We start from the raw sequence: 21,291 nt of genomic DNA on the forward strand, positions 1-21,291 counted from the left end.
TTTAAAGAAAGGCATTACCCTGCAGAGGGTACACAAGAGGGTGAAATTCACATTTTCAATGTGTTAGTGTAGAGAACAACCAAGGTGAAAACACATATTTTCCTTCAAGTACCTTGTAGTAATTGGTTTTGGACAGAAACGTGACCATAGAACCACAGAACCATTTAGGTTGGAAATGACTTCTAAGATCATCAAGTCCAACCGCTACCCTAGCACTGCCAAGTCCACCACTAAAACACGTCCCTAAGCTCTACATCCACACTATTTTTGCAGACCTCCAGGGATGGTGACTCAGAACAGAATCATAGAATCATTAAGGTTGGAAAAGACCTTCAAGATCATCTGGTCCACCCATCACCCTGCTACCAATGTCACCCACCAAACCACGTCCCTAAGCGCTTCCCTGCTCAGGGAATGCTCAGGAATGCCTCACAACCCCCTTAGTGAAGAAATTTCTCCAAGGATCCAACCCAAAACACCCCGGGGCGCCGCTTGACGCTGTGAAATCGCTGACACTGGAAGAGGTTTCTCTCCAAACAGGGCATCGAGCTACCGGGAGCTCGCAGCGGCCGCCGCAGCCGCCCCTGCCCCGCGCCCCCTGGCGGAGAGACGGAGCCGCCACCTCATGGCGGAGCCGCCACCTCGGAGCGGAGCCACCTCACGGCGGAGCCACCACCTCACAGCGGAGCCACCGCCCTCCGCTCCCGGCTGAAACATCGCCGTGGCTGCCCCTGAAGTTGCTTCTTGCACCGCGTCCCCTCAGGCGGCGGCTCCCGCTCGCGGTGACGGCGTGGCGCTGTGGGGAGGGCCGCCTGGCGCCGCCTCCCTCCCTCCCTCCCTCCCTCTCCTCTCCCTCCTCCATCCTCTCCCTCTCCGCGCTGCCCCATCCATGTTCGGGCTGGAGAAGCCGGCCAGGAGCGGGGGGTTCCCCAACATGGCGTCCGTGGGGGATTTTAACGCGCTCAGCTCCAGCATCCCGGCCACGAAGGTGGAGCTCTCCGTGTCCTGCAGGTGAGGCGGCGGCCGGGGGACGGCTCCCGGGGGTGCCCCCCTCAGCGGCGGGGGGACGGGGCGGCGGCTGCTCGGACACCGAGCCCTCGGCGGGGCTGCTGCGGGTCCCCCGGGGGACAGCGGCTGCTGTGGCCCCGGTTGTCGCTGCCGGGTCCCTCCCGTGTCCCATTTGGGTCCCTCCCGAGCCAGCCGTGTGAGGAGCAGGGCGAGGGGCGCCGCGCCGTGCCCGCGCCTCGCCTCCTCCAGCAGCTCTTTAACTTCTGGAGCTGTCCCAAGTGCCGCGGGTGAGGAAGGAAAAAACTCCCATCCGGAGTAATCCCTTCGTGTATTTTTATTTTTTGAAGGCTCTCTTGCAAAAGTATTGCGAAACCGGGCGTGTAAGCTCGTCACGTTTTACCCTAACGTTGTCGCTAATAAACTAAAAATAAGAAAATGCACGCCTGTAACAGAAATCCCAGTGTGTACAGTTTCGTTCCTCAACATTTATTTGGCCTCGGTGTGTTTATCGGTATTTCAAAAATAACGCTTTCTCCCTTGAGGGAACAGAGCGTTTTCTGTTGGAGGTCTAAAATTATTTTCTGTGGCTTTCTACGTGTGTATTTCCATTCACGTTTCGCAGCACCGCTAAAATACGTGCTCGTAGTTGGAAAGCAGCCGTTCCTTTCGCCGGCAGAGTTGGCAGCGTCCAGCGGCTGATTTGAAGTGTCAGTGTGGTTTCCTGATGCGAGACGAGGCAAAGTTTGTACTACAGCCCGGCACTCCATTTTCTGCTGTAGCTGCCCGAGAGTTGCTGCTGCTTGTGAGAGGAAAAAAGCTTAAATTGTCAGACTGCTACCTCTCTTCCCTTAGCAAATAAAGTACGGCTTGGTGTTTTATCAGGGGTGCATGTCAGAAGAAGGCAGAGGCCATGAGAAATGTAATACGATTGAATTTGGAATACTAAATCTGACGTTAGGCTGACAAAGAAACACGCTGATGCTCTGCCTGTCTCCACAAAGTTTACTAGCAGCAACCACAGAAACCTTGGTCCCGTGAAAGGCATGCTGTTATGTGTAAAAGCAATCCAGGACCTTTTATATTACTTTCAGGTTTTTCAAATAACCTGTCACCATTAAAGATGGCAGAATTCTTGTGCTAGTTTTGACCCAGTTCACGATAATGGAAGTTTATTTCCTTCCAGGTATTGTTTGTATCAACCTGCAACGTTTGCTTCTAACCTTAGTTTTATAGTTATTTGGGAATCCATCAGATAATAAAGAAAGGCAGGTGTATGATATAGCCGATCATTTCTGATGTTAGTTACCTTATTTATAGCTAATTTCAGGACTTAGTTTACATGTCAGTTTCTCTGTACATCTCTTCAAAAGCCATGTCTGCTTTGTTGAAGCAGGAAAAAAAGTTTTAAAAACAGTTTTACACCCTGGTATGTCTCAATATCAAGTGCAGAAGGATGGGAATTACCCAGGTGATTCCCTTCTTCATGTGCTGGAATGACAGCTTTTGATTGCAAAATCATGCTTTGAAATTGAGTGTAAAGTGAATGGGGCAGAGATTAACCAGTAACATATGGCTGTGATTCATCTGTAAACACATTCATTGGCTAAAGCGCTGGAAAAGCAGTGCAAAACGAAATTGTGAAATACAGCAAGAGTCCACTGTGCAAAGTTCAGGGAATGCTGAAAATCTTTAATAATTAGCAGTTGTGTATACTTAAACATATGGAGAGAAATGCTTTGAAAATAGTTTGAGTCATGACATTAATTTTCTCTTGATATCTGCGGAGTTGTAGAGCCAATTTGATTACTAGTTTATATCAGTAGTTATCAGCTGATAATTACACTTTTTTCCTAGATATTTTTTGCCTTATTTGTTTTGATTATAGTAATAATGGGAACTTCTTTCAGTTTACACATGTGGTGTAATTGGTGGCCAGTGAAGCAGTGCAAGGTGTTTGGTTCTATGTCTGACTGTGTCACAAAACAAACTTCTGATTCTAGATAATCCTTTTAACTCTGTTTTTTTTGTTTTGTTTTGTTTTGTTTTTGTTATTTCTGTTTATTCAGTAAGGCTTCTACTGTTCAGCTTCTACTCACATTCCAGTGTGGTTCATCTGTTGGCATTTCCCAAGTCAGTTTGCTTAGCATGCCAGTACTGTCAACGTGATCAAACCAACCAGATTTCAGTACTATGCAGATGGGGTTGCATGACTTTTTATTCTGCAAGCCAGCCTGCTTTAGCTTTGGGGTCCTGCGAGGCAGCCGTTAGGTGAGGTGCATCTCATGGCATGGAAAATCTTTGTCTATGAATGTCAGTTGATGCTCTTCCAGGGCTTCTTTATGAATAAAAATCTTTCCTATGATACTCTTTGCTCATTGAATGCCAGCATTGGCTGTAGTTTTAGAAATACTAGGAAGGCAAGATAGTCATTTAATTCTTTCTAATTATTACTACCCAGTGTCTATCAGACAAAAAGTTTACGGTCTTCTTCCAGCTCTTGTAAGATGTAGATTTCTAAGCTTCTAAGGCTTTTTTATAAGGAATCTATATTCTTTGGCTCAAGGGCCAGATCTAATGTGGCAGAACAACTTAAACATCTCATCCCAAGGGATCCTTTGGTTTTGGTAAGAGTCCACTGTTGCCTGGACCAGTTGTTTTAGAAGCCATCTCTCTCTGCACCCTGTAGCTCCCTCCGTCATGCACCCAGGAGCGTATCCGTGGTCTGATGAAGACTGTCACCCGCCTTGCGGCCTTTTTTTGATTGTGGACTGGCATCACTTCGGATGATTGTCCTGTGGTGAAAGAAAGGATCAGGACCTCGGCCTTCCAGTCGATAAGTGAAAGAGAATATAGGTTGTTTTTTATCTTTACTGTTGTTTTCCAGCCAAAAGGTTCCTTTTCCTCCAAAGGTGTATTTGCATAGCACACCGATTTAGGCGTATGTCTAGACTTGAATCTACACTTAGAAGCTGTGGGTGGAAACTTGCAGTCCCATGTGAACAGGAGGTAAGCTCCAGGCCACGTTTCACGGAAGGAAGTAATGGGAACATTTGAGATTGCTCATCTCGTGCCTGCCATCCTGTATGTCCCTCTCTGGTCGTGTTCTTTGTTAATTGCAATCCAGTTGCATGTTAAATGTTGGAGGAACTTCATATCCTGGTCCCACCTTCCCTACTGTCAGTGCAGTTACTCAGTGGGCTCTCAAGTTTTTCAGTTTTTGTTGTGATCTGTATAATGGTCATCTGCTCCACATGGTTGCGGTGTGGACTGACCTGGAGTCTCCTGATTGAGCCACAGTCTTTATGAAACCTTATCTTATAAGGAGGGCCAAGAGTTTCATTATGTCCCATGTTAATTTACTTACTGAATGAGAAGTTATCAAACAGAATTGTCTTCCTAAGAGTAATTTGTGTGTATCTATAGGAAAGTGAAGCTGTAGTTTGATCATTTTATGACTTCTAGTATTATATCAAAGATGCCATGGTCATCAGAGAGATGGGAAAAGTTTTATAAAATACTGACATGGGTCTGCTAGGCTTTATGCAGGGTCGAGCAGACTATCCTCATCATTCTGGGTTTGTGCCAGGCAGGCTCTACGCTGTCGGTATTCCCAGAGCAGGCAGCACAGACTCCTTCTGGTTAATTCAGCAGAAATACATTTGCTTGCCTGTACCTCATTTGAATGAACTCTCTGCTGCTTCACAATTTGTACAGAAATCTCATGTTAATGAATGGGCTGAATGGAATTAAGCAAATCCTGTTCTCAGTTATGAAAATAATCTGTTTTCAGGTTTCTTATGTGGTGGAACAAAACTTACTACCTCTGGGTTTTTGCCTTTCCATTTGCTTGGCTGTCTGGAAGTCTTAACCAGTTGCTTTCTGGCGGTTGTGGTACCCAACAGCACGTTTAATTATATCTTTGATTGTCCTAAGGATTGATTTTTAGCAAGATCTCTTCTCTCTGGCCCGAATACCTACCTCCTTGGTATTTGGAATATTAATCATTTGATAGAAATTCATAATACATAATACATAAATTCTTTGAGCTTGTAACTCGGTATAATACAAAGTACAGGAACTAAAATTCACCCTGATTGTAAGTCTGTAAGTCTGGTTTTCATTTACCTGCCCTTTTGCGTACGTGTGTCCAGGCTGGATTAAAAATCCGTGTAGTGGTTATGTATGGCTGACAACAGAAGGTTGATCTTGCATGTCTTTTTCTTTGAAATGAAACTTCCTAGACAACCAGCTGGCTTCAGCTGAGGAAAACTGGTGTTTCAGGAAAAAAAAAAAAAAAAAACCAGAAGCATATACATGGGTGGCAGTGTCCTTCAAAACACTCACGGAGGTGCATTCCCGATGGCTTGCATGGTTGGGTTTTCCCATACGTGTCTGTATTGTTTGCACTTCAAGCAGGCACACGTGTGAGTTGTAGAATTTAAGAATTTGAGATCTGCGGCCCTGTAGACGCAGACTTGCTGCTGTTAGGAACAGGTCCCAGGTTTCGTACAAGTTGTGCAAGGTCTCGGGACTTGTTAGCTTCTGTCTGAACTTGTCTCTGCCCAGCTGGAGCTTTGTTTGGGTTTCTACTGACCGGTTGGCTGCTGCTGAGATAGTTTCACTTTGGCTTGTATAATTGTGTGATATAACCGGAGTTTTTCTGCAGGTAGTTGTAGCGAGTGGTTGTTTTGTGTAGAATGGGCTAGCTGTGACCTGCACAGAAGGGCATAGTAGCGAGCCTCAGAGTTTGGAGGAAGGAACCATCAACATCGTACTCCTCCTGAGACGTCCTGCGCCAGCCCTGCCACTACCATGAACTTCATCCTCCTGTGGGATGCTCGCTGGCAGCTGGCTGTGACGCCCTCCCACAGCTGAAGCTGACAGTCTTAGGCCTCAGGAAGGGAATACAAGGGAAAGCCTGACAGCAGAAAAAGGACTAGGTACTAGGAAGTGTGTGACAGCTTCAACTGTATTAAGGCTTTCTGTATTAGTACTGTTTTCCTTATTTTCTTTCCTTTCTTTCTCTGCCCATCTAAGCAATGCCTCCTCCCTCAGCCCACAGTGGCTGAGAAGGAATGAGGAATCACACATGGATGGTATACATTCACTTTCTAAATGACTACTTTGATGTATACCTTTTAAGAACTGTTTCAGAAAAACCGTGCAAAATCTGCTTTTATGCTTTATATATTGTTACACATTAATAAAATATTCTGTTAGCTATATATCCTTAAAGAAACCATATCCAAAATAGAACAGCATCTCCACAGGCTTGGATGGACTGGGTAAAAGCAGCTGGAGAAGGACTGGTGAGTTGACATTAGCTTGAACTGACAGATCCTTGGGCTGCCAGGGATCCTTAGTGCCATCGCCCAGGATACATCTTAGAAGCTCAGAGCTACAGACTGTTTAGCTGCCTAGCATTAGGAATATAAATATAGATGGCTCATTTTGTTGTTTTCAAGTAATAGTTGGGCTTGTGCTGAAGCAGAGTTCAACCAGTTTGTGTTGTGCCGTTGTGGTTTAACCAGGCAGACAGCTAATCACAGCACAGCCATTCGTTCACCTCCCACTCCGCAGTGGGATGGGGGAGAAAAATAAAAAGAAAAGTGCAAGAACTTGTGGGTTGAGATAAGGGCAGTTCAATAAGAAAGAGGGGAAAAAAGAAATAAACAAATGGGGAAAAAAAAGGCAAAGCAAGTGATGTACAATGCAATTGCTCACCACCAGCCAACTGATGCCCAGCCAATCCTCGAGCAGCAGCCCCTGGCCAACAACCCCTTGGTTTTATTGTAAAAAACACATGGTTTTATTGTTCACCATGATGCCATATGGTATGGGACATCCCTTTGGCCAGTTTGGGCAAGCTGTCCCGGTTCTGTCCTCTCCCAGCTCCTCGTGCACCCCCAGTGCCCTCACTGGCAGGGCAGCACGAGAAGCTGAAAAGTCCTTGCCTCTGTAGAAGCACTGCTCTGCAACACCTAGAACATCGGTGAGTTATCAGCATTATTTTCTCCCAAATCCCAAACACAGCACCAAACCAGCCACTCTGAAGAAAATTAACTTTATCCCAGCCAAAACCCAGGACATGTTCCTAAATGGACATTAAATTAAAGTGGAACAGACCAAGTATCTGTACAGGTCTGCTTCCTCTGTAAGAGTATCTTTTCCTAACTATTTCTAGTCAGTTTCCACAAAACAACAGCTGCAAAAGTATTGCTATGTTGAAGTATGCAAATTTGGCAATTTCGTTGTTGTTTTAACCCCCAAGAGCAGTCAGCAGTTTTAGTAGAGGTGTCGACCTAAAACTGTTTTTGTACATCTAGCCAGAGAAGGTTTTTTGTGTGTTGCCATAAGAACTTGCTTCCCTCTTTCTCCAGGGAGTGACATCTGAACCAATCTGTTCGCAGCTTGACAAAGGATGTTACTTGGGAGGCTGACAATTAGTTCTTCATCTTCTTCTGAACAAGTAGAGTCAGTTACTTCTCCAAAGAGATACTGTGGATGTTTTCTTAAGTTTGCTTGTCAGAGATGTGTTTGCTTTCTTCCCAGTCCCGTAAATGCCCCAAAGAGGGGAGGCAATCTGAAAAGAAAGTAAGAGATCATCCTAATTGCCTCTTAGTCAGGAGAGCCACCAGTTTCTCACCTCTGGGCCTTTCCTAAAAGAACCAGTCATTCTGAAAAGAAGGTAAAACTCTGAGAAATTGCCTGGTCTACTTTGAGGTCCAGGGCGTTTTGGATCTAGAGACGTGGAGGCTACTAGCTTCCTTTTTATTGCGTTTTGGCAGAATACAGGAGAAGAGCAGAGTAGCTATGGAAGGGTGACTACTTAAGCTAGCACTACAGCTGAGTGGTTGTTTGTGAAATTACTCTGCAAGAAGTCAAGTGGACTCTTCACTCAAGTAGACTCTCTGGACCATACGTCGTCTTAGGGCTGACTGTTGCAAGTCCAATGGTATCAGTTAAAGTTGAGGGACGGTGACTACTAAGGTGTAATACAGTTAAGTTACGGTCAGTAGTAAAATGGATGTTGTTCTGCACAAAAAATAAAGAGGAAATACTTCTATTATTCAGGATGTTCCTTAAAAAAAGCGCATGGGCCTGTTAATAAGTGAAGGAAATTTAAACGCATTCGTTTAATGAACTAGGTAAGCCAAAGCTGCATGGACAAGCAAAGCAGAACAAGAAGTTAATTTGCTGCTTCCCGTGTTCGGCCATTCCCAGGAAAGCAGGGCTCATCATGTGTTTCTTGGGAAGACAAACACCGTCACTCCAAATGTCCCCGTTTCTTCGTTCTTTCCCACCAGCTCGTGTTGCTGAGCGTGACATCAGGTGGCATGGGACATCCCTTTGGTCAGCCTGGGCCAGCTGTCCCGGTTCTGTCCCGCCCAGCTCCTGGTGCACCCCCAGCCTGCTCGCTGGCAGGGCAGCACGAGCACCAGAGAAGTCCTCGGCTCTGTGTAAACACTGTCCTGCAACAACTAAACATCAGTGTGCTATCAGCAGTATTTTCATCACAAATCCAAAACGTAGCATTATACAAGCCTCTGAATAAAATTAACTCTTTTCCAGCCCAAACCAGGATAACTGATTAATGAACAATTCCTTTTCCCAGGGAGTAATTCAAGTGTACTTTGAGAAAAGTAGGGGTATGCTAATAGAAGAATCTAATACATTGACAATGTATGTTTTCTAAAAAATGAAATCAGTCTTGCATGGGTAACTAAATTTTGTTACCAGTGGGATGGGGGAGTGAATTGCAGAGGCAGAAGTGAGAAAACTGGTGGGTTGGTATAAAAGACAGTTTAATAGGTGAAGCAAAATACAGAATTTATTCACAGCTTCCTGTTCAGAGACAGGCATTGGGCCATTTCCAGGAAAACGTGGCTCGTCACACATAGCGGTCACTTGGGTGGGGAACGAGATGGAGGAAAAAACAGAACAAAACAAACAAAACCCCACCTTGTGGGGTCGGGATAGGAACAGGTATTTGTCCAGTAAAATGAACAGTTTTTTGAAACAAGGGAAATAGACTTTAAAATATTCAGTTCTGTATTTCCTGTGGTCTGTTCTGCAGTGCCAGATTTCTGGCATTTCTGATGGAGGAATCGAATTTACTTCTAAGTTAAGCATAAGAAGGGTTAAATTTATAACAGAAAATTACCGAGCAGGAAGTTAATACATTGATCATTTAAAAAAAGTCAAATTAGAAGGAAAGTATTCATGAACAAGGTGAGTAAATGCTATTTTTTAAGGTAGGTCAGTCTTTGTCAACATATATATGTTATGTATATACAGTATATTCAGATCACACAAAGCAACATAATAATGATTTCTGTTCAGCTACCACAGCTGACTAGATCATTTAATCATAAAAAAAAATCTGGTTTAGAAATATGAGATCTTAAAGTTTTACATGAAACGTAGAAAATTTTTGAAGCAAAGCACTGGGCAGAAACTGTATCATATTGACAAACCTTTCTGGAGTTTGTGAAACTCTGTGAATAACGTGATTCTGCAAGGCATAGCTAAATGTTTTAACTTCTCTTTTTACAGATTTGTATTATTTTTATTTTTTTTTTTACTTGGGGAAATTACTCTCGTTATACAGATAAAGAAATCTTTATTCGAGCAATTCTAATCTTCTAATCTCCCTTGTATTTTCCAGTGTAGTCTAAGTAGGTGTTATTGCCATGACTCCTATTTCTTTTTTGTTTGTTTGGTTGGTTTTTTCCCTTAGTCATCAATGCTACTGCAAGTGTTTTGGAAGGTCCACTCCAGAATTTGTCCAGAACAGGTGCAAAATGAATTCCTTCAGGATCTGTGATGGTAGAATAATGCTTTCTGCACAGATGTTACTGGGCTTTTTTGCTATAGGTAATTGATGTACATGTTCCTCCAGGTTAAAAAAAAAAAAAAAAAAAGGATTCTTTTTTATCCTTCCTAATGATTTCCTTTTCTTGTCTTTTCGCATTGTTTATCTGAAAGGCATAATGGGTAGAGAAAGAATACGTTCACTATGTTCAGCTGAAATAGAAGTCTGTTTCTCTTGTTATTTTGGTTAGGAGGAAGTAACAGAAGTTTTGGGCATTTCTAGTTTCTGAGTTTGTGAGCTTTCCTAGGACCATTTCCTGAGGCAAAACAGTGTACTAACAAAGATAATGCTTTTCTAAGGAAAAATGTTTTCTGCTAAGACTGTGCAGAAAGTGCTGTTGACAATTAAGGGGATAAAGACTACATAAAATTCTAGAAGTTCATCCAGTATTCTTTCTCCTTTTGCTTTTTGCATTTCTTCTGGTGGTAGCTTGTTGTATGCTTCTGTGCCATGCAGTTTTCATATATTTAAAGGAACATTTTGATTGTTTTCCCACTGAAATGAAAATGCACAAAGGAAATTGTGCAGTCTCTTGAGCTATTAGAGGAATTAGTGGGAAAATCAGGCTCTTTTTTTCCTGTTGACATTGGTCTTTAAATTCCTTCCAAAATTGCCTGCGTTGCTTCAACAGCCTGCTAAGTTCTTGTGTTGCTATTTTAGTTGGTTATTAATGATTTGGAAAATCAGACGTGTCTGCAAACTTTGCTGAAGACATTGTTTATTTATGGTAAAATGTACAAAGGATCAAATTGAGGATATTACAAGCTATATCATCTCAAAACTGTGAATTAGGGATACTTACTGACCTGAGTTACTGTGTTAAACTGCAGTATCTCAAGCCTTACCCTCCTTTAAGGGATGTTGGCTGTATCGCAGTGTTTTAGTTCATTAAGTCCCTGAGCAGTGAATGGTTGATGACTAGGAAGATTCTCAGGCAGTGTTACAGATTCTTACCTTGTTCTTACATCTTCCCATGGCAGGTACTTTTTGCCTCTCTTGGAATCAGAGTAGCAGGATAGACTGAACTTTATGATACCTGGTATGGCCAGTCTATCTAACTACGGGAGGACTACCCATAACCTAATGTGCTATTTTTTTCGTACAACCCTTAATCTGAATTTTTCTAGAGTTTTATAACACTCTCAGATACTCATTTTGAGATAATAAAAACAATCTAGTTACCACAAATTAATGACATATCTAGGTACGTATAATTAAAATGAAATAAGACACGATTTTCATTTTAGATTGGCAATTCTGGCATTGCAGAACTTTCTGTACCATACTTTGAAGCAGTTTGTAGTGGTCATTATTAAATAGAAACTCGAAAATACTGTTTTTCCTTGGTTTGTTAAGATTTCAATATATATTTGCACATTGTTGGTTAAGATTGAATACAGTCTCTCTGAATATAAACATGGACATATAAAAATCCCATTTCTGAATGGATTAGAGAAGTTCTGAAGAAGTATGTGCAGACTTCAGGTTCATTCACAAATGCTTATCTTAATCCTTTGGCTAAAATAAATATACCGTTCTTTTAAAGCTATCTTTTTTCATATTGCTTGTTCTGACTTGTGGATTTGGCAATATATAAGCTGGAGATCCAGTATTTTTTCCTTGTTGAAGTCTGAATGGACTGCTTAAAAAACCTATATTTAACAACACATTAATATGCATTTCAGCACTGTGCAGTAGCATGAAAATGTGATTTAGATCTGAATGAGAGTAATAAATGATGACCTTTAACGAGGCTGCACTAATTATTAAAAATAATAAGTTGTAAGGGATGTAAACTGGTTATTTAATACATCCTCTAGCTCCAGGGTAGGATCAAAGGACTAATTATGACTTGCAGCTACCTAATGTGTTCTTAAAGACCTTCAGTGGCGGAGATTTCACATCATGTCTGGCCACCTTTAACAACAAAAGATGGTAAAACAATGGGAAAGTTCAACTTCTGTACTTGCTGTGCCGAAGACTCAGCTTGTGGTCAGGCCTGTTCCTTCTCGTTCTGCCTACATGAGGATCAGCATTGTTTTCTTCTTAGACAGTCCTAGATTTTTGCTTCTTCTGGACTCTAGTGGCTCCATGAATTCCTTGGAATGCAAGACATTGGCATGCCTAAAACTTTATTTTTGGAACTGAGTGTTTACCAGCATTAAGAATATCAGACAATTACTCCAAAGTGGCATTTTTGTTTATTAAATCTTGTTTATTTGATATGTTTATTTAATAGTAAGCCCTGTTTTCCGAAGGCACGAGGTTTTTGACTTGCATTCAATTTGTAGTCTATTGCGATGCCTAGAACCATTTTAACATTACTGCTGTATGTACTGCTATTCTCCATTCTGCTTTTTTTGCTCTTGATTAATACCTAACTTAATCTAGCTGCCTAAGTTTAATAACTCTTTCTTGTCCCTGTTCAATAGTTTTCTGTTTTCAGGTCATTTTTCAGGTTTGTCAAAACCTTTTTTTTATTATTATTATTATTTTCTTTTTAATCTTTTTTTTTTTTTTAATTTTGGTTGATGAAATGGTTGGGATGATGAATTGCTTTCTGTGAAAGAATGCTTTTTTTGGTCAGTCCTGCTTCTCTAGACTTATTTGTAGTAATAAGATGGCTCAAGTATGGCCATGACATTAGGACTGTATCACGTAACAAAGAAATTTGTTCTCCCTACTTTTTTTTTTTTGTAGGTGCTTAGAAATTTCCTATTTTTGATATATGTCCTGTTTATTCTTTAGTTTTGCTTAACCTTACTCATACATGATAAATTCTTTTAGGTATTTGCTGATGGTTCTGAGATCTCATAACCGTTCTCTTAAGAAGTCCAAGCTTTTTTCAGTTCAACTGGCATGGTAGAAGTTGTTGATTTAAAGTTATTTCTGTTCCTGACGTCCCTTACATATATTTAATGTGCTTGTTACATGTCACTTCTCACTTCAAAATACTGGAGCTTTAAGGTTTAGTTTGCTCAAATCCAGAATGTATAACAAAAAGAAGGGTGAGAGGACTCAAGGGATGGTGCTGACTGACTTCAAGTAAATCTTATGCAGTAGGAGGGGAAAAAAACTAAGCAGACTTCTGATCAGTATTGTTAGAAACATACGTACATTGGTGTCTGATCTGTATTTTTTACCATTTTTATTAAGATGACTTCTCTCTCTCTTTTTAAACAGAAATCTTTTGGACAGAGATACATTTTCTAAATCTGATCCAAGTAAGTATATAGCATATTATTTTATCTCCTCATCTTATATTCCAAACTTGTAAACACTGGATAAAAAATTAGACGGGTGGTTTCTTGATGTCAGTTAGGTTTACGTTGTCTTTGTGACAATTATGTAAAACAGTGCTGGTTATGCTCATAGCTCCTATTACAGGAACTGGAATTTTAAAGACTCTGTAATCGCTCCTGCTTTCCTGAACTACATGGTCCCTTAGTTGAGCAGTCAAGCTACATTTTCTTAAAATTAATTAATGCAGAAAAAACATTTTTTTTTTTAAATAATTATATGTTGTTCTAGATTGTTTTCAAAGCTACTTGATAAACTGGGAGCACTTCTTGCTGCTAGTACATATTGTCCTCTAATTTTGTTTGCTTTTTTCCTGATAGTGGTTGATCAAAGTACTTCTTCAGTGTTAACTGACTAGTCATTAGATTATGTTGTCTCGGTCATGTTGTCTCTTCTACAGCTCTTCATGTCTATTTTTATCTGTGTTCCTTTTTTTTTTTTTTTTTAATAAGCCTGGGCTTTTCTTCCGTAGAATAAATACTGTATGTTGTGCTTACTGACATTGCAAGTAACCCAAGACATACATGCTTGCATTTCTGTCTGGACGTGTAACCATGTCCTGATGGGATGTACTTGAATACTGAGTCATGTGGCAGTGCCAAACATTCGAGTACTTTTGTAAGGGTCTATTTGTCAGTTCTTAATCAAAAGTTTCTTGAGAGAGATTCCACAATAGACTTTGATTACTTCTGCTTCCTGGGGAAAAGCTGCATGAAGCTAGGAGTGCCTTTGACATTTCTAAGCTTTAAAACTTTTTTTTTTTTTTTTTAATGGAGACATAGGCAGTACCATACTTCTGATGTAGAGAAATCATGCAGAAGCAGAACTGAGTATCTTGCATATAGCAAACTGGTTTTTAAGCAATTTTGAAAAGTGGTCAATGGTATGTTGCCCCTGATGAATTAAATTCAGGGCTTTCTGTGTTGAATCAAGGCATCTTTCAGCAAAAGCGATGAGATGTCTAGTTTTTAAACTTAAATACTATTAGGGATAAGTGCTTCAAGATTTTCTCAGGTAGGAAACTGTATTAGGCATAAATCACAGGATTTGAGTAGCAGGCGACTGCCGTGTGACTTGTGTGGGAGGAGGCCACGCATCACTCTGTGGCTGTCACAGCTAGTTGCAGTCAGCTCTGGAAGCCTTGTGAGTAACCACTGCCAGCTGGAACTTCTGCCAGCCAGGGGAGCACACAGTGCCCCTGCCAGAACGCATTTCAGAAAGAAAGTGGCAGCAGCTAGGGGCTAGAGACACAGCTGCTGAAGATTCTCCTGGAGCCATACTTCTGAAGATGTGCTGCTGGGAATGCACTCTTTAAACAAGACACTGCGTGCAAAAGACTTCTGAAGAGTCTATGGTCTGTGGGCAGCCCACGCTGGGGCAGGGATACCTCTACAAGGGATTGTGGCTGGTGGGTGACCCACGCCAGGGAAGGGATAGGAAAACCTGTAGAAACCTTACTATCTATCTTTAAAATATTTCTGAGAAGTAATCCGGTGGTATTTTTTATAGATTCAAGGTGAAGTATGTGGAAATATTTTTTAAAGCATCATAACCTTGCCTATCACTTCCAAACATACTGCTTTCTTGTTTCTGGTAAGTAGCTTATTTAAAGCACTCAAATTGATGGTGTGCTTTGGAGGCCTAGGCTCACACTGTAAGCATCCAGTTATTCTGCCAATCAGGCCTATCTGTCTCAGGCTAGCAGATTAAAAACATGTAATACAGTATTACCGGCCTTAGTAAAGAGAGAATGGGGAAACTGTTAAATCTGAAAGTGCTCGTACTGTACTCACGCTCAAGAAATGACTTGGCAAAGCAGCTTTGATTATGGATACCCTCCAAACAGTGTAGATTTAGTATTGTGGAAGCTTTTTACTAGCTGATCCGTTTGCTGCCAGTGTCCTTTATTTCCATGCAGACATATGGCCCTACTGTAACAGTTAAAGGGATAAGAGCATGGTATAAAAAGTGCTACTCTTTTCTCTACTTGGAAGTATAGCAGGATACCTTTCCTCTGTGTCTGTTTGTTTGGACAAAGGCCATTCTTACACTGGTCTGTATACAGTAACTTTGTCCTGTTAGCTAAAAAGGGTGTCAAAACCAGCATCATACCACTGTCACAAGATCCACTTTTAGACACGCTGCATTCGCAACCATCAGATCTCGTAAAAGTTAGAGCCATGCAGAGTTACTCTCTGTGTTCAGATCTCATTGGATTTGAGTAGACCAATTTTGATAGGTGTTTTAAACTGCAGTGCTGTTACCTAGGGATCATAGTTACTGTGAAAATTGAATTTTGACTTCTTGGTCTTCTGCTTAGAGAGTCACACATGAATATAGTTGACTCCCATGTCCACAAAAGCTGCCTTCTCCTGAAAATAAAGAGGAACCTGTGATTTCTCCAGTTCTCTGAGGAAGCTTGCTTAGCCTTTTTTGATACTGTAATTACTACTCAGTATTCATTCAAATGCCAGCCACTTCACTGCAATCTAGAATATTCGTGCCAAGAGGGATCTGGTAGTTTGCCTCCCTAGAGGCAAATTACCAAAATAATGCAGAGTTATTAGACATAGATGGGACAGACTTGGATAGCCCTTGAATACTCATTAAGTATTTTAAACAATACTGAAGTCTCCTACTGACAATACTTCAGTGGTGTCAAAGCAAGTCATATATACTGATTTACTGTAATTTGGACCTTTCTGTCTTTCCAGTTTGGAGATATTGTTTTTCGTAGCAAAATTTTGGAGAAAACCCATTCTTTTCAATTTTTCTCATAGAGACTGAGCTAAAGCAGTGCTTCCATGGTGGGACAGGGTTAAGACCTTCTGCAGAGGAGATACGGATTAAGTTGGCGTGTCTTCCTTGGGACAGTTAGGCAAAAACATTTTAATGGTAATGGTGTGAACTGGGTGTTGGATCATGAAAAGATTTAGGTTGCGTGGAGCCAAGGCCAACTGTGCTGTGGCTAAGACTTTCTTGAAAGGGAGTAGATGTTTTTATGTTCGGGAAAACTGAGGTGGGCAGTTTGGATGTTACAGTTGCCAGGCTAAATGTTGAGTATATACGCATTGAATAGGAGAGGACAAGCGTAGGATAAGGGAAGCCCAAACTATGTGGGAAAATGAGAGTGGCAAACTACAGAATTTTGGGAACTGAATCTAGACCTGAATGATGATGATTGAAACATCTGCCCTCTTCTTCATGGAAAGATTTAATTACATTTATGTAGAATTTGACACTGTGTTGTAAGTGTCCAGAGTTTAAAATGACTAAAAGTTAATATTTCTGACTATTGGTATCTTCTTTTGGAAGAGCTCATACAGAAAAAGCTGAATTTCTTCAGTTGCAAGTTACTTTGAAGAAGTTGTTTAGGGTCTTTATAAAACCTTCTCTCCAGAAGCCATTAAGGTTAGTAAATCATGACACCAGTGGAGACCAATAACATGGACAGTTTTGTGACAATCTGTGGGTCAAGCAGTTTTAGAAGAAAGTAGAAATTTTTAAATTGTTCTAAATCTGCAAAGTATTTATCAGGTAGTCTGGAATGTGTGTCTTTCCTGGGGCTTTCATTATCCTATTTCTTTATATCCAAGACTGACTTTTTTTGAAATGTAGTTTATGAGATGCACATTTCCATATTACTGTCAAACTTGCATTTTGCATGTATAATAAATATTACTGATGATGACTATTAGTCTGTCTTAGTTATATATTAAGTACATGCCATATCTGCAGCTTAGCTAAATAGCAGAAAATTGCTAGTCATGTCATAGTACAGACTCTTAGGTCCTTTCTCCTCATTTAAGAATAATAATAATAATCTAAGTATATAAATGATTCTTAAACTAGAGATGTGGTCCCACTCCTGGGTTGTAGTTTTGGAAGCACTGGGGAGCCCCTGGGAGTGGAAGGGAACAGAAGTCTTCTAATGTTCAGCCGTGAAGAAGTGAGAAGGATGGCATTGCTTACTCTATGTCCTCCAAAGAGAAAAACCCAAATAATAGTAAATTGACCATGAAGAAACTGACTTCAACAGACAGAGGGGTGTTAGCAGCCTTCCAAAAGGTAGAAATAGAGTAAGAGACTGAATTAGCTTTAAGGTGTAGCTTTACTATTTTTTAACCCTTTTACATGTTCTGACTCCCATCTCATCAACCATAGTAGGAGACTAAAACTATCCAGCAGTAATCTTTTTTTAATTTTTTCTTTTCATAGCTTTTCTTTCATTTGGCTTCATAAACTGGGGAGATAAGGCAGTGCCAGAATGCTTCTTTTCTGAAAATTTGATAGTAGAGGGTGTTTTACAGTTGTATTGTTGCTTTCTTCTCCTCAATATTAAATCTCTCATTTTTTAATATTCTTTCTGTTCCACAGCTGCAATGCACAATTGTTACTTGATTTACTGTATTAACACTAATACACAGGGCAGGATGTAGTACAAAAAGTAAAGCAGGAAATCGATGGTGAAAAATGATTATGTTTAAGAAAAAACTAGACAATAGAAATATTTGAATAGCAAAAGTGCACATTATCTGTAAAGAGTGGCTTTTTCTCCAAATGAATTTCAGTTGTATTCTCAACAGGGGTTATAGTTATGAGAAAATTTTAGTTGCAAACTTAGATGTAGGGTGTTGGCAAAATGGACAAAATCCACAATTATATCAGCTTTTGAAATTAGTAAGACATCTGCATTCTTGGAAACCACCTCTGAAGACTGGAAAATATTTATCATTGCAGAACCGGTAGCATTAGTTTAAAAAAGAGTTGCCAATGGGGAAAGTGGAAGGGATCTTTGACAGACTACGTGATTTTATGTTAGCAGTAGGGTTATCTCCAGAGAATATTTCTTAGTTTGTTTTTATCTATGGAAACTTCCATTGACAACACTTCGGTCATCTGCCAGGATTATCTTGGCACGGATCTCAATAGATACAAAGGTTAGTCAGAAATTCAGTAACCATCAGACACATCCACAGCTGACTTTATAGCTTCCATTTCACTCTGTTTTCCCATTTAACTTCATTCTTTATGTCATATACTTCAGCAGTTTACTCCAAAGAGCGCTGTAAAAATAGGCTCATTGCTTTGGATTCATCCTACTATGAGCAGGAACCAAAGCTAGGAGTGCGATTGTCCAAGGTTTCATTTAAAGTAAATGTAGAAAGACAGACATCTCCACAAAATGACTTTGATTTTTTTTTTTGTAAAAGCTTTTTTCTTCTACATCTTATTTGAAAAAAAAAAGTATTAACTTTTAACTTCTATGTCAAGCTAAAATATTGAACTTGCTATTTTCTGTTCTTCCTCTTATTCACTACTGCCTGATGTGTTTTTAGTGTTGAACAAATACCTTCCAAGTAAGAAGAAAACATAGTTTGAAGCTTGCCTTCATTTCTTCTTAGGTCAGTTTATGATTCTGACTTCATCGACAATGAAACCAGGCTTCTACGTTTATTGTTCAAGGCAGCAACCCAAAATAGTACTATTTTTAACCTTGTGCTGAAAACTAATGATGGGCACAGGAGAAGAATTTGTCACAGAAAAGCGTTCGCATGTCTGTCTTTCCCTTATTTAGGAAAGGGTGAGAGTTTCAGGTTAAAAATGCTTTCAAATTGCTAGCTACGAGTAGTTCAAAACTGCAGAAAATAAAGTTTACGGTACTCCAAGTGCAAATGATTTACACATATACTGGTGCTTGTAACAGTGTACGGAAGACAGATAATCAGTGTATTACCTCTGTCACCAACCCCTTTGATAGGAGCTGCAGATGGACGTGTGGTGGGTTAGAACAGGAGAAGAATGGATCTGTAAGGACCATGAAGACAGTGGGATCGTGCTGCTTGATGCTTCAAACACAGCTTAGGTAGACAAATATCATAGAATCTATTTTATTAGGTTTTAATTAAAAATTATATATATGCAAGATACTTAAATATATGAGAATAATTTGTAGCAAAATTGAGGAAGAATACCTGAGAAATTATTTTTTCCTTTTTCCACTTTCATTTCCTGTCTCTTTTTCTAGTAGGAACCTCATTTGTTTTTATTTTAATTCTCTCATCTCTTGAAAGAGGCATAATTTAAAGTAATTGTGCATTAGATTAACCAGGATAGTTAGACCATCCACATTTAATGAAGACCTGCTTTTATGTAATTTTACTTCTGAGGATTTCAGGTGATTTACTGGAGGTCAGCCATAAAAGTCACCTCCCATTTTAGAACCACACTATTTATTAGCTCATTGCAGCAACAGCTAAACCATATTGTCACTGATCTGGGTAGGCATACTGAAAACTGAGGGGAAACGTTACTATTTGACTGTCCTTGTTAATAATTTCAACAGGAAAACAAACTACAAAATCAGCTTATTTAATTTAAAAATACATTCTATTCTGAAAATGACCAAACTTTTTTTTCCTTTCACAGTCTGTGTTTTGTACACGCAAGCCATTGGAAACAAGGAATGGAGAGAGGTAAGATGCACATGTGTATATATAAACTTTATGGGTGTATTTAATGCTGGTAATTTGCCCTGGCAGAAAAACCAATGTCATAGCCTCTTGAAAGCCATGCTATACAATGGGAATCTTATGTTATAATAAGCAATATCTAGTTACATTACTCTAATTTTTCATATCTGTATCCCATATGTCTGTCAAAAGGGAGAGCAAAATAAGAGAAAATACATGTTTCCTGTTCTACACTCTATGAGTTTTGTGAAGTCAAACTTACCTATCAATGTGGACAAGGTTTGTGAATATCAAGAGAGGAAGACAGTCAAGCAGTGCAAGATCTGGGGGAAGATTTGGCTGTTGTGATGCTTAGTATCATCAGAACTAACCCACAGGTGTGGTAGAGACCTACTTTTCCTGTGCATTGTTCGGGAGAAGTTAGGTGTGGCTGAATATTCGCCAAGCAAAAAGGGAGGGATAAATTGCACTGTCTTCTTAGCCTATCCATGTAAATACTGGAGAGAAGTATCTTCTGCCTTAAGAAAGTAAATCAAACATCTCTAAATTGGATAACTGTAGAATAGTAACATATACAGACTGGAACTGTCTCCCTGTGCTTAGCCATCTAATTCTTTTTCCTTAATATTATTCCTTGAAAGAGAAGTATTGGAGGAAGGGTGGTCATCTTTTCCTTCTCTTGATAAAATGTACTTTTTAGCTGCCTTACAGAGATGGTTGATTGTACTGTTCACTGTATGTGTGCCACTGTTTAGCCATGTGTAGAGACAAGAGAGGAATGAACAAGGAGCCCTGATATTCTTGTTTTCAGAAATGATATTTTATGCGATTACTACTGTCTAAAAAATTCCAGAAGAAGGGCCAAGGCCACAGAAACCAGACATCTTCCCTTATTCTTGCTGTCCTTGCTAGTTGGCTGGAGAAACATATTTTTTGCTTTGCTGAAAGATAGTGAGTATAGCTTTCAGTTCTGTCAAGCTGAGAAAATTGAATTTGTCTGCGTCCTGGACAAAGCTCATATGACTGGGCAATATGTGAAGCATTTTATCTACTGTGTTTATAGTTAAATTGCTGCTCTCTCTTGTTCTGAACTGTGTACCAGACATGCTTTCAGTATGCTTACAGGATCACATTCCTCTGATGATTTGTGTGAAGAAATGTCAGTTCGAAGACCCTAAATGGGAACTCACTATTCTTAACTAAATTGGCAGAAGTATTGGACATGCATAGACCCCTGAATGTCTGGATAGGTAACTCTGAAAACAGAGGAGTCTTTAGATATTCAAGTGCCTAAATGGCTTGATGCAATTTGGTAGTCAAGTCTAAGCTGCTATTAAATCATCTGGATCATTTTTTGGATGAAAAGGTTTTTGTCAGAAATTCTGTTTTTTGTTGTTGTCTAAGGTTGGTGTGTAATTTGTGCAATTTTCATTCTATTCTGGTATAACTGTTAAAATAGGTATTAAGCGTTTTCCATATTGTAATTGTCCTGATGGTTGAATGGTAATATTATCATCTTTCTTAGAAGATGTTCCACGAGACAGTTGTGAGGTGCTTTAGGAGACTGTGAATGAAAAAAATCCATCTGGTTTCCATTTTAATAGATCCAAGTTTGCAACCATTGAAGTGTGCTAC

General features: G+C 40.1%; 1 protein-coding gene across 1 annotated transcript in view; it reads left to right on the top strand.

Annotated features, from left to right (window-relative positions):
- The first annotated feature begins 678 nt into the window (after positions 1-678).
- The window catches only part of CPNE8 (copine 8), a 105,258-nt gene continuing 84,645 nt past the window's right edge, over positions 679-21,291 (top strand). The window contains exons 1-3 of the mRNA XM_083820037.1: positions 679-1,011; positions 13,067-13,107; positions 19,613-19,659. Of these exons, the coding sequence (XP_083676163.1) occupies positions 890-1,011; positions 13,067-13,107; positions 19,613-19,659 (210 nt within the window). The 5' untranslated portion in view covers positions 679-889. The remainder of the gene's footprint in view (positions 1,012-13,066; positions 13,108-19,612; positions 19,660-21,291) is intronic.

This window comes from Anser anser (assembly GCF_964211835.1).
Source record: "Anser anser genome assembly, chromosome: 1".
NCBI classification, from domain to species: domain Eukaryota; kingdom Metazoa; phylum Chordata; class Aves; order Anseriformes; family Anatidae; genus Anser; species Anser anser.